Source organism: Cetorhinus maximus, chromosome 3 (assembly GCF_964194155.1).
Source record: "Cetorhinus maximus chromosome 3, sCetMax3.hap1.1, whole genome shotgun sequence".
Classification (NCBI taxonomy): Eukaryota; Metazoa; Chordata; class Chondrichthyes; order Lamniformes; family Cetorhinidae; genus Cetorhinus; species Cetorhinus maximus.
This window is the reverse complement of record NC_135881.1, coordinates 144,634,451-144,648,758: the sequence shown is the minus strand read 5'-3', so window position 1 is coordinate 144,648,758 and position 14,308 is coordinate 144,634,451. Positions and strand designations below refer to the sequence as shown.

General features: G+C 44.1%; 1 protein-coding gene across 1 annotated transcript in view; it reads left to right on the top strand.

The window, feature by feature from the left end:
* Nucleotides 1-14,308, top strand: part of adcy2b (adenylate cyclase 2b (brain)) — a 905,909-nt gene that overhangs the window by 668,252 nt on the left and 223,349 nt on the right. The window contains exons 7-8 of the mRNA XM_078539078.1: nt 6,179-6,290; nt 6,407-6,534. Of these exons, the coding sequence (XP_078395204.1) occupies nt 6,179-6,290; nt 6,407-6,534 (240 nt within the window). The remainder of the gene's footprint in view (nt 1-6,178; nt 6,291-6,406; nt 6,535-14,308) is intronic.

Here is a 14,308-nt window from a genome sequence, read left to right as displayed (position 1 = left end):
TACTGTTGCCAAATTCCCAGCATCAGTATCGCAGGAGCCACCATAGGCAAGCAACTTAACTAAACCAGCCACATGAATACTGCTACAAGAGCAGGTCAGAGGCTGGCTATACTGCAGTAAGTAACTCACCTCCTGACTCACAAAAGACAGTCCATCATACACAAGGCACAAGTCAAGAATGTGATGGAGAATGCTCGACTTGCTTGGAAGTGTGCAGCACCAACAACACTGAAGAAGCTCAACACCATCTAGGGCAAAGCATCTGGCTTGATTGGCATCTCATCCACCACATTAGACTTTCAGTCCCCCCACTACCAATGCACTGTGTCTCCATTGAGTATCCACAGGGCGCTCCATAGAGTAATATTGGTCTAGCTAAAATCATGCTTGCACTTCTTAATCATATTCAAAAAGGGTGGCGCTGATGCGTTCTTTAAATGAAGGCACCATGGAACTTTCTCAATGTCTAATGGCGGTGGTTGTGTAACTTTGAACATGGAGAGAATAAAATCCTTTTTAGGTCATGAATAACTGAAAATTATAAACAAAAGCCTGAATGACAACATGAATACTGTTAAGACAAAAGCAAAATACTGCAGATGCTAGAAATATGAAATAAAAATAGAAAAGGCTGGAAAAACTCAGCAGGTCTGGCAACATCTGTGCAGAGACCGTATGACTCCTTCAGAGCATACCCCTCTCTGGACCCAAGGAAAGGTAGAATTTCTATTGTATTGTGTTGGCATCTCATTTGATATTATTGGTTTATGGGGAAAGTGAAATAATTGAACCTGCTAAATAATGCATCTGTGACAAGCTGCTGAGTAGTGCTAAAGCTAGTCTGGGATGAGTCCAACAAATAGAGTTTGAAGGCCACACGTCTTTGATGATACTAAACAGATATTACATGTTGTCTGGAGAATTTACTAAAGGAGATGATACAAATCTGTCACTTTGTCCCTACTAAACCTCAGCCTCCTTATGCACATCTTCATCATCATCATCAGATAGTTTTGCCTGTTAAGATAGATTTGCTTCAGTGGCAAGGCTTGATGGCTCAGATTTTGTGCTACCTGACATCATGGTCAGCCTTTTCCTACACTCGCAGCTCTCCCTCTGCCAAATCCAATGCTGAGAGGCATTGAAAGCAGTTCCCACAGTGTGCAGACTGAAGAATATGGACAGAAAATTTGCAGCACCCTCCTTTAGAATTTACAAATTAGCGCTCCGAGCAAAAGGTTCCATACACTAGAAATGCCTATCAGAAACATTGCTACAGAGGTCACGACACCACACTTGATTCTTCTCTCCGTGAATTTTAATGCTGAAGCTCTGTGTCATAAGTGCTAATTTGTAAAAAACATCTACCTGAAAGATATCAATTTGTCCACCTCATCCTCACCTGCAACATCTATTGCATTTAAAGGAACAGAATGTATTACTAATTGGTAGTGATACGTGTAGGCTTAATACTTACAGTAATTTCTAGGCTAATAGGCTATTGTGCTTTTAGGAGGTCAACAGCTCAGGCAATGTTAGAAAATACTGAAAGGTCTACATATTTTTATTAGCTTTAGTAATTGGAAGAAAGTAGAATATGAACCTTTCTGTAGTATACAAGCAATTGCACTGAAAATAGTTTAACATCATTATCTCTTTGTATACATGTGTATGATTTGAACTTAGGTATGACACTTCTATTGGCACTTTGACACCAGTGGAAGAAATTTCAGGTTTGCATTGGCACAAAGTGGTGGTATAACTTGGTCAGCAATATGATTCTTGAGTGTACAGAAGTAGCAGAGAGAGACGACAAGTAAAAGAAAAACCTGCAAATTCTGGAAAATTTCTGTATACACATTAAGCCATATGAAATCATGGGCAGAATTTAATGACCCCCGGCAGCGAGCTTGGAGGCAGGGGGTCATTTAATTAGGTGTGAGGATGGGGCGTAGGGACCCAATTGCCTTCCTACCTCTGCCTGATTAAGTCTGGAGCAGGAAGGCTCGTGGAGGACCTTCCTGCCGGGACGCTAATTGAGGTCTTTTATAGGCAATCGATGCCCAGTTAAGGGCCTCATCCCAACATGGCTGGTGGGGGTTGGGCGGTGATCTCCATGCAGTGAGGTCATAAAAAGCAGACCACATTGGGTTTGCTTGCAGTATTCTAGGGTGAGGAGCGTCCCTCATTCAAAGGTACACAGTGCCTGATCGGGGGACCCGGCATTGGGAAGGGGGAGCAAGCTGAGAGTCACCCCCTCCCTATTTTCCGATCCCCTCCACTAATCCCAACCAGAAATCCTCTCCCTGTGATATCCATCCCATCCTCACTCACATGTGGGCTGGGTCCCTCAGTGATCCTAGGCTTCTGCTGTGTGCCTTACCAGCAGCAGCCACCATTTCCTGTGGCGCTGACAGGCAATGGAGAGCTGATGGTCTTTGATTGGTTGGCAGCTCTAGGGGGAGGGATATCTGCTCCCGGGGCCCTAAATCCCAGGGAAGGCCCGATAGTGTCTAGCTAAGCGCCTGATGGGCAGGGTTCCCAGACATCAGGCATGGCCTCCAACGCCAACATTAAATTCCACCCCATATGTCAGTACTTCAGCTGTAACCCTTTGTCAGAACTGAAAATGGAAAAAATAAGCCAATACTTTAGTGGAAAAAGGGTGGGGAAGATACAACAGGTAGTGCAATCACAAAGAAGAAGTTAATGGGTTTAATGACCTGCAAATTGCAGGAAAAACAGAAAACTATTTTAAGGATCATGTTGATGAGAGAATGAAAAGTCATTGACAAAGATTTTGCTGATGGAAACACCATGTGTACAGCCTTTTTAATTCATTCATGGGATGTGGATATCGCTGGCTAGGCCAGCATTAATTGCCCATCCCTAATTAACCTTGAGAAGGTGGTGGTGAGCTGCCTTCTTGAACCACTGCAGTCCATGTGGTGTAGATGCAACCACAGTGCTGTTAGGGAGTGAGTTCCAAGATTTTGACCCAGCGACAGTAAAGTAACAGCGATATATTTCCAAGTCAGGATGGTGAATGGCTTGGAGGGGAACTTCCAGGTGGTGGTGTTCCCATGTGTCTGCTGTCCTTGTCTGTCTAGATGGTAGCAGTCGTGGGTTTGTAAGGTGCTGTCTAAGGAGCCTTGGTGAGTTCCTGTAGTACAACTTATAGATGGTACACACTGCTGCTACTGTGCGCAGGTGGTGGAGACAGTGAAGGCTTATGGATGGGGTGCTGATCAAGTGGGTTACTTTGTCCTGAATGGTGTCAAGCTTCTTGAGTGTTGTTGGAGCTGCACTCATCCAGGCAAGTGGAGGGTATTCCATCACACTCCTGACCTGTGCTTTGTAGATGGTGGACAAGCTTTGGGGAGCCAGGAGGTGAGTTACTCGCTGCAGGATTCCTAGCCTCTGTCCTGCTCTTGTAACACAGTTTTTATTTATATGGCTAATCCAGTGCAGTTTCTGGTCAATGGTAACTTCCAGGGGGTTGATAGTGGGGGATTCTGCAATGATAATGCCATTGAATGTCATGGGGCAATGGTTAGATTCTCCCTGGTTGGAGATGGTCATTGCCTGGCACTTGTGTGATACAAATGTTACTTGCCATTTGTCAGCCCAGACTTGGATATTGTCCAGATCTTGCTGCATTTAGACATGGGCTGCTTCAGTATCTGAGGAGTCATGAATGGTGTTGAACATTGTGCAATCATCAGTGATCATCCTGACTTCTGATCTTATGATGGAAGGAAGGTCGTTGATGAAGCAGCTGAAGATGGTTGGACATTACCCTGAGGAACACCTGCAGTGACCCACACCATTTTTAATGTTCAAATCAGCTAGCAACTTGTGGTAAGGAAGAGATAATCTGTGAAAATGGCATTTTGCTCTTAACCTTCCATGACAGTCACAAAGTTGCAGCATTTGCACATAAACTGCTTATTAATCTCACTGCAGACAATTGTCTAGCAACTAACAGCGTAAGTACAATTTTAACAATGTGATAATTGTTAATGATTGCCAATCATTTCTCCTGACCAGGAAGTGAACGATTAAAAGCATAAAGTTTTATTCCTTCAGATTGTGAATTATTATTTGAAATTTGAAAAATGTCAACTTTTAAATTTGTACAATTTTCTTTGTCTTTTTCTCCCTTATAATCCAATCTTTCGCTCTCTTTCTCTTTCTTTACAGGATTTGACATTGAATTAATCCACATTAATTCACACCTCCACACATTCTCTGTCCTTCTATTTTTCAATCTTTAATCTCATTGGCTAAAGAGATACACTCTCTGCCCCACCATTTGCCAAGATCCAAGATGCCTCATGCCCTTAGAACCATAGAAAAGTTACAGCACAGAAGGAAGCCATTTGGCCCATCTTGTCCATGCCAGCCCGAGGACACCCAGGTGCCCTTTCTAATCCCACATTCCTGCACCCGGCCCATAGCCCTGCAGTTTATAGCACTTAAGGTGCAGATCCAGGCACTTTTTAAAAGAGTTTAGAGTTTCTGCCTCTACCACCAATTGGGCAGCGAATTCCAGACGTCTACTACCCTCTGTGTAAAAAAAGTTCTTCCTCATGTCCCCCCTGCACCTTCTGCCACTTATCTTGAATCTATGTCCCCTGGTTCTAGAATTCTCCACCAAGGGAAACAATTTTATCCTCTCCACTATCAATTCTCTTCAAAATTTTGTACACCTCAATCAAGTCACCTCTCAGCCTTCTTTGTTCTAAGGAAAATAACCCCAACCTATCCAATCTCTCCTCGTAGCTATACTTTTCTAACCCTGGCAACATTCTTGTAAACCTCCTCTGCACTCTCTCTCCAGAGCTATTACGTCCTTCCTGTAATGTGGTGACCAGAACTGCACACAATACTCCAGTTGTGGCCTCACCAGTATTTTATACAGTTCCAACATTATATCCTTACTTTTATATTCTATACCTCTGCCAGTGAAGGAGAGCATTCCATATGCCTTCTTTCCAACCTTGTCTACTTGAACTGCTGCCTTCAGGGACCTGTGTACTTGTACACCAAGATCTCTCACTTCAGCTACCCCTCTTAGTATATTCCCATTTATTTTGTAATCCCTGTAACTGTTTGACCTCCCTAAATAACCTCCCTTCTTGTGCTGTAATCAGCTTGCACTTCCAGCAATTTTGTGGTCAAAAGATTTCAAAGCCGAAACATACGCAATGCAATTTGACTGATATGGCATTACTGTAAAATGTCCCACTCCAGAACAATCTTGGCCATTAATTAAACAAAATATGCAAATAGCTAAAATGGAGCAAAGGCATGAGATTGGTGAACGGAAAAGAAAAGATGGGAACATTATAGGAGATTGAAAAAGATTGGGCAGAATTTTAGACACAGGAGGTTTGAAATGAAAATAGAATTGGTGAGAATATAAAGAGGATCTGCCATTTTCAAAAAGTGATCAGACAGGTCAACACAATGGGCACACCACAACTGCCACCCCACCCCCACCACTGCCACTTCTCAGGCAGAACTAAGAACTACCAAATAACCTACAATTGAAATTACAACTCACCTCACTCTCCCTGGATGTCAGCACCCCCACCTATACCTATGATCAGATCAGAGGACTGCCAGAAGAATTATCCAGAAGAAAGATGTAATTGTAGCTCTGTTAAGATTGGTTGAAACAGTATTGGAGGCCAAAGCCAGAGGAAGAGTGAGATGACACATTAAAGCAGTAGGCTACAAGGAGATCAGGATGACACATGTATGACATTCAGAAAAGTAATCTTCCAAACTGTAGTTGCTCTCCCCAGTGTAGAATTGCTGCAAATACAATATACTAGGTAAGGGGAAGCATAAGTGAATGGCTGTCTCACAGGAAAAGAGTGTTTAAGTCCACGGGAAATGGTGTGGGTACAGGTGAATAAGCGGGTTTTGCTCTACCATTACAACACTCAGGAAGCAGAGTTCTGAGCATGCATCTAACTGCACATGTTATGTCACAAAGTCCGATATGGGATGCAGTCAGCAGTCTAACTTGGATCAGCCAGCCTATATATTACTGCACTCTTAAATTTCTCTAGATTTTTCCATTAATGGGCAAAGCATGCTGTAGTGCTACTTTATTAATATGATTTGCAATGAAATTCAAATGTTTCAAATATTTATGTTTTTGCAGTATACTATATGCTGACATTGTGGGTTTCACACGTCTGGCCAGTGAGTGTTCACCTGGGGAGCTTGTGCACACACTCAATGAGCTATTTGGCAAGTTTGATCAAATTGCAAAGGTAAGGAGCTCATACACTGACAAGCAGGGCTCTACTGTGAATCTGAGTCCTTGAAAGTTACATGTATTATCATGCATTGGCATTGACAAGTGACTTTTACCCTTGGCTTTATTCAGGAAAATGATTGTATGAGAATCAAGATTTTAGGGGACTGCTACTACTGTGTTTCCGGTTTACCAATATCCCTACCGAACCATGCCAAAAACTGTGTCAAAATGGGGTTGGACATGTGCGAAGCCATAAAGTAAGTTACATCTAAGCTCTTCCATTTTTAGGAATAGAAATAATGTCAAATTGATTTTGCAGCAATAGTCTTACTACTAAAAGTATATATGGATTCCTAAATGGTAATCTTTGCTGCTTGTTATAAGCGTGGATATGTGCTTGGTAGGAAGTATGTACTTCTGTTTCGAGGGTGTCATCTTTCAAACTTCATTCTGTAACGTGTGTTTTATGAAATTTTTTTTGAATAAATGAACTGAAGATATACACAAGACAGAGGTAAGTGCCTTCAGGCAATGTTTTATAAGTTATTATGAGCTTTGGCATTGATAAGATGACACAATCCATTGGAACGCCAATCTGCAACACCTGCATAGTAATGGATTGCAAGTTTGATTTTCCCATGTCTCTGAGTTGACAATCTCAGCTTTGTTTGGTTTTCTAGAGCAGTATGTTGAGGAGTCGACTAGAGGACAGGCTATTTTATATCTAGTATTATGTAATGAAAAAAGGCTAATTAGTAATCTTGTTGTAAAAGAACCTTTAGGGATGAGTGACCATAATATGATAGAATTTTACATTATGGGTAGAATTTCCCCCCATTGGGAGGGGTTGTGTGGGGGTGGGCGCGGGCCCAATTGGCGCCCCCAATCGGATCTACTCCGCCATTTTACGTTGGTAGGCCAATTAAGGCCCGTCCAGTGTGATGCGCACCCAGAAGTGCTGTGCACTTTCTGTGTGGGTGGGAGGGGACATTCCCTGAGGCGGGAGTGTGTTCTTTCGCGCATGTGCGCAAAAGAGCACAGAAATCTCCCTGAGGCACCTCTGTTTATGAAACATTGATTAAAGGTAAACAAAAATTTTAGACCTGTCCCCTCATGTGAAACTGTCACATGAGCTGGGACATGTCCATTAATTTTATTAAAAACTTTTAAAGCACTTTAAAAATGTTCAATGAAACCTCATCCCGCCTGCGGATGAGGTTCCATGAAAAATGCAAAGGCCATCCGGGCTCGTGACCTGCCCGCCAACCTTAAGGTTGGATGGGCAGCTCAATTTATTAGTTTAATTGATATTTAAATGGCCTAATAGGCCTATAACAGTTCAGTGGGCACACAGCCAACTCAGCTGCGCGCCTGCAAAGCTGAAAATCTAAATGACGTGCAGTGATGTCGGGATGCACGCCCAACGTGACTGCGCGTCACTTTACACCCGCCCCCGCTTGCCGAGCCGAAGATTCTGCCCTGTGTTTGAAAGTGAGGTAGTTCACTCTGAAGCAAGGGTGTTAAAGTTGAATAAAGGAAATTATAAAGGCATGAGGAACAAATTGGCTGAGGTGGATTGGGAAAATACATTAAAAGGTATGACTGTACATAGGCAATGGATAGTCTTCAAAGAATTATTACATAGCTTACAACACCTATACATTCCTTCAAGATGCAAAATCCCAAAAAAGTCAGTCAACCGTGACTGAAAAAGAAGTGAAAGGATTGTATAAGATTAAAAGATAAGGCTTATAAAGTTGCCAGAAGTAGTAGTAAACCTGAGGATTGGGAGGTTTTTAGAATACAGCAAAGGAAGGCCAAGAAACTGATAAAGAAAGGGAGAATAGAATATGAATGCAACCCCGCAAAAAACATAAAAACAGACTGTAAAAGCTTCTATAGGTATGTAAAAAGGAAGTGTTTGGCTAAGACAAATGTGGGTCCATTACAGATAGAGTCAGGAGAATTCATAATGGGGAATAGAGAAATGACAGAGAAGCTAAATGATTACTTTGTGCCTGTTTTCACTGAAGAAGATACAGGAAACCTCCCAGATTTCAAGATCCAAGGGATTAGGGAGAATGAGGAGTTTAAGGAAATTAGCATAAGTTAGAAGGCTGTATTGGAGAAATTAATGGGACTGAAAGTTGATAAGTCCCCGGGACCTGATACTCTGCATCCCAGAGTGTTGAAAGATGCTGCTATAGAGATAGTGGATGCATTGGTGATCATCCAAAATTCTATAGATTCTGGAATGGTTCCTGAAGATTGGAAGATAGCAAATGTCACCCCACTATTTAAGATGTGAGGGAGAGAGAAAAAGAGAGCGGGAACTACAGACCTGTCAGCCTTACATCAATAGTAGGGAAAATACTAAACCCTATTATAAAGGATGTGATAGATGGATACTCAGATAATCATGATCTGATTGCATATAGTCAGCATGGATTTGAGAATGGGAAATCATGTTTGACGAACTTGTTGGAGTTTTTTCAGAATGTTACTAACAAAATTGATAAAGGAGAGTTGATGGACAGAGTATACTTGGATTTTCATAAGGCTTTTGATAAAGTCCTATCCCCCACATGGGATGGGAGGCAATATACTGGCATGGATTAAGGATTGGCTAACAAGCAGAAAACAGAGTAGGAATAAACGGATCATTCTCGCGTTGGCAGGCTGTGACTAGTGAGGTACCGCAAGGATCAGTACTTGAGCCCCAGGTGTTCACAATATATATCAATGATTTGGATGTGGGGACCAAATGTAATATTTCAAAGTTTGTGAATGATACAAAGCTAGGCGGGAATGTGTGTTTTGAGGAAGGTGTAAAGCGGCTACAGAAGGATTTGGACAGACTTAGTGAGTGGGCAAGAACATGGCAGATGGAATATAACATGGAAAAATGTGAGGTTATTCACTTTGGTAGAAGGAACAGATGTGTAGAGTATTTCCTAAATGGTAAGAGACCAGAAAGTGTAGATGTAAAAAGGGACCTGGGTGTCCTTGTTCATAAGTCATTAAAGGTTAATGTGCAGGTGCAGCAGGCAATTAGGAAGGCTAATGGAATGTTAGCTTTTATCGCAAGAGGATTTGAGTACAAGAGGAGTGACATCTTGTTTCAAATGTTTAGAAGCTTGATTAGGCTGCATCTGGAGTACTGTGTGCAGTTTTGGTCCCCTTACCTCAGAAAGGATATTATTGCCACAGAGGGAGTGCAACGAAGGCTCACCAGACTTGTTCTGGGGATGACGGGACTGTCTTATGAAAAGAGATTGGGCAAACTGGGCCTGTATTCTCTAGAGTTTCGAAGAATGAGAGGTGATCTCATTGAAACCTACAGAATACTTAAAGGAATAGACAGGGTTGATGCAGGTAAGATGTTTTCCCTGGTTGGGGAGTCTAGAACCAGGGGACACAATTTCAAAATAAGGGGAAAGCCACTTAGGACTGAGATGAGGAGAAATTTCCTTACTCAGAGGGTTGTGAATCTTTGGAATTCCCTACCCTCGAGGGCCGTGGAAGCTCAGTAATTGAGTATATTTAAGGTAGAGATTGATAGGTTTCTGATTAACAATAATTTGAAGGGTTATGGGGATAGTGGGTAAAAGGCATTGAACTGTTCAATCAGCCAAGATCATATTGAATGGCAGAGCAGGCTGGACAGACTGAATGGCTTTCTCCTGTTCCTATGTTCCTATGAGTGTGGTGGGGGTTAGGGTGGAGATATTGAATGGAGGGTAGAGTCTTCCTTTAAGGAAGAAAAATTGAAGAATTAGCCACACATTCTGACCAGTTAGCAGTGACTTTAGTAGAGGCCTGTCAGATTATCCATGGCCTGTAGTTAACGTGCTGCTTGGAGAGATATCTACAACTGTGGGAATATGGAAATGGCAGCAAAAAAGTTCCAAGATTTCTTATTTAAATGATTATAAACTTTACATTTAAAAAGTCCAAATCACTGTTAATGTTTTCTTCCAGCTAATGTTAACTGGTTGACCTTGCATGATACTCAGGCTGTTTTACCAATCGCTATTAAAGATTTAATAATATTCTCTTCTGCACATAGAAGTAGAGCATGATTTGACATTTTGGTTAATCAAGTTTCCTCATGAACGATGAATGAAAATGCACTCGTAGGCCGGAAATTTCCAGCCCAGGGGCAGCAGGGCCGGCAAGCCATTGAAATCTCCATTCACATCGGCGGGACCAGAAGATCCCGCTGGCATGAGGGGCTGGAAAATTCCAGCCATAGAGCTATAAGCAAGTCTGTGAACAATGATAAACACTGATTATAAAAGGCATTGGACAGGATCCAGACACTGAATAAATGCTGAAAGTGCTGGAAATACTCTGCGGGTCAGGCAGCATCTGTGGAGAGAGGAACATAGGCCTGAATTTTTAGGATGGCGGGGTCTTGTTTCCCCCGCAACTAATTTACGCTCCAACGAGCGTCAATTGGCTGCAGGCAGGACTTCAGCCCCTCACTCGGGAGGATGTCCCGCCTTCAAGAGCTGCCAGCCAACCTGATTGGCCAACAGCTCTCCAGCCCATTCAGCAACAGCGCTGCAGTGGACAGTAAAGCAAGTTCAAGAAGACATTGGAGACTAAGGGCAGAATTTTCCGTGCCCACTGGCATTGGGCGTGCTCGGCGACGTTAGCAGGCAATATGGTGAGAAGGTCAGAAATTGTTTCACAATGTCGTGAAACCAGTTCGCGATCATCCACTCAGCCCATTAATGGTGGGCTGCGTTCCCCACCATTGGATGTCAGGAACCTCATTGTAATACATCTGCATTATGAGGAAAAGGCCAGCCCGCCGGAATCATCCTCCCTCCCGTTGAATCATCCGCGTGTTTCACAATAGCATATATAAGGTGTGCACTTGTCGGACTGCACTTTGAGGGGAACTCGAAGGTGAGTACACAGTTGCGGACTGCCCGCCCAGGTCATCTGTTGGACTTCAAGGTTGAGGGATGGCGGCAAGTGCTGCCCTGCAGTTGTGGTGACTTGGGGGTGGGGGCAAGGGCGGCCCTGCAGTTGTGGTGACTTGGGGGTGGGGGCAAGGGCTGCCCTGCAGTTGAAGGTAGTGCACAAACACGTGTGGGGTGGGGGGGAGAAAAGTGGCCACGCATTCGGGAAACCTTGTAAAAAGCAACCATTCCTCTGCAGCTGGGCCAATTCAGACACAGCCACATTGACATGCGTGGAGTCGGGCCTCTAGCTTATCTGCCCGCTCAAGCAACGCAGAGGCATGAAAGTGCCACCAAGTGCTCCAGAGCTTTTCACCCCTTGGGCACAGTCTGCAAACTAATGAGCATTTTAGTGGACTGCAGAACAGTTGGATGACTGGGTAAGTTGTACAATCTCTTTGCTAAAGCTGGCCGTGGAGCAGTCACTGGTGGAGTGTTATGACACAGCAGATGGTAAATGCTGAGCTGCTCAAATCCCAGAGGGAAACTTGAAAGAGCTGCCACAACTGTTTTGCAATTTGTTTTTATTTTGAGATGTGTGCCTTGAATTCAGTAGTAATAAGTCCATTGAGTCTGAGAGGTTTTTTTTACAAAACTAAATTAAACATTTATTAATAAAAGAAATGATTTTAAGCACATACATAGGTCTACAAATTACTACTATGATAACTCCAAAATCCCCTAATTAACCTAGCTCCCAGTTATACCTCCGTTAAGGCAACAGTAAAACAACTTAGATTTCAACAGACCCAGGCAGAGCACACAATACCCTGGTCAGTGATATTTAAAATGGATTCTCTTAACTTTGGTTCCTGGAGATAGCAGCTTGGTACATAGAGGCTGGAGGCTTTTCACACTTGTTGGATCTTAGAATGCCTTCTTCCTCACACATAACCTCATCCCCTTTATACATGTTTCCCCTTTTTAATGTAAATCCCATTGTTTCAATATGTCTTTGCAACTTTACTTTTTCCATAATATAAATCTTTCATAGTACTCATATTATCAGTAATCTTTGGGAAAAATAAACACACTGTTTGGCTTAGCCTCTGTTGGCTAGGTGTAACACCTTACCATCTCTTTGAAAGTCACTACTCAGGTTTATCTAAAAATGCAAATGTTCTTCACATCTCCCATTCTAAAACTTCAGCCATGTTTACGTATTTAGCATTTCAAATCTAGTTTCCCTTCTGATACATCAAAGCACCCAGACCAGCTGTCTGTAATTTAGTTGAAACCCCCACAGACACGCCTACACCCACATTAATCCAAAAACCACTATTAACCTACCCTTACAATAAATTACAATAATATTATGAAAATTATTATGTTTTCATGACAAGAGGCGCTCACAGAAGAGAGCGACTGGGATGCCTGGCTGCGCAGAGAGAGGAGCAGCACCCTCTGGAAAAAGGGGCAGCTGGGGCTCCCACACACACTGCTGAAGAGTCACAGCGAGCCATCATTGGTCGATGCCCAGCTAGATCCAGGTTCTATAGGCCCTGCCTTTCATTCCTGCAGATGACTGACAACCAGTGTCGCCTAGGACTGTGCATGTTTAGGGAGCTGGTCAGTCACATCTGCTGGCTGCTGCAGGATTAGGTGCCATGGGGAAATGGAGGGCATCCACTGCCAGTGGCCGTGAAAGTGAAAGCGGCGCTCAATATTTTATGCCAGTGGCTCCTTTCAGAGCTCCATAGGTGACCTCTGTGGGATATCACAAGCCGCCACCCACAAATGCACCCATGAGGTCACGGATGCCTTCTTCATAAGGGCTCACAGCTTTGTGCATTTCGCCTGGGACCAAGAGAGCCAGGATGCAAGAACGATTTGATTTGCTCAGATCTTGGGTTTCCCACAGGTGCAGGGTGCGATCAACTGCGCTCATCTGGCGCTCAGATCGACATTGCAACAAGGGGTCAACTATTGTCAACCACAAGGGCTTCTATTTGCTAAATGTGCGGCTAGTGTGCGACAACCACAAACATATCCTGTTGGCCTGCATACAGGGAGTGTCCCGGCTCCTACATTTTCAGTCAGTCACAGATCCCTGATGTCTTGCAGGGTCCACAGAGGCTTCAGGTTGGCTCCTAGACGACAAGGGCTACCCGCAGAGGACATGGCTGATGACACCCGTGCAGTGGCCTCAGACTGTAGCAGAGCGAAGGTATAACGAGGCTCATGCTGCAACTCGCAACTTGGTGGAGCAGACCATCGGGATGCTGAAAATGAGATTCCAGTGGCTGGTCTGGTCTGGTGGAGCCCTGCAATATAGTCCACAGCGGGTGTCATGCATCATCGTCGTCTGCTGCGCCCTTTACACCTGGCACTGCGATGGGGAGAGGAGCTGGCTGAGGAGGAGATGCAGGAGCTGGAGGTCTCCTCCGATTAGGAGGAAGATGGTGATGAAGGCGAGGAAGTCCTTGAAGGCTAGGATGATGGCAATGAGGCCTTCGCACTGGCCAGACAAGGCAGGCGCTTGGGAGGCCCTCATAGCTGCTAGATTTGTGGAGAATGATGATGACATGCAGTGTGGAGACACCATGGATCCTCACATTGCACCTATGAACATGACTCCAGTATGGCTTATGGCAACGCACGTACCCTCTGTGATATTGCTCCTGTCATTGAGATGCAGTGGACGCCCTAACAGTCACTCGATTCCAGGATGATGATGACAACACGCAGTAAGGAAGCTCCATAGATCTTCAGTTAGCCTCTGAGAATATCTGACTCCTGGCTGGCCGAGGGCAGCTCGCTTGCACTCGGTGATCAGGGTCATTTCATGGAGACGCAGCGATGAAATTTTAAAGGCACCTGATCCTTTGTTTGCCTTCAGCACGTGACCCCTTCAGGAGCAGTGTCACTGGTCACAGATGCTGAAGAGATGGGGGCCAGCCCCCACCCCCCCCCTCCTAAAGGTGCTGAGAGCACACAGAGAGAATAACAGAATTCTGTAACGCCTGCCCACAACATTCTGGCAGCAATGGCAAGCACCGTCGAAGTGTAGGCATCAGTAATGTGTCCAGGGGGTGTGAGGCCGGACCATCACTTTGGT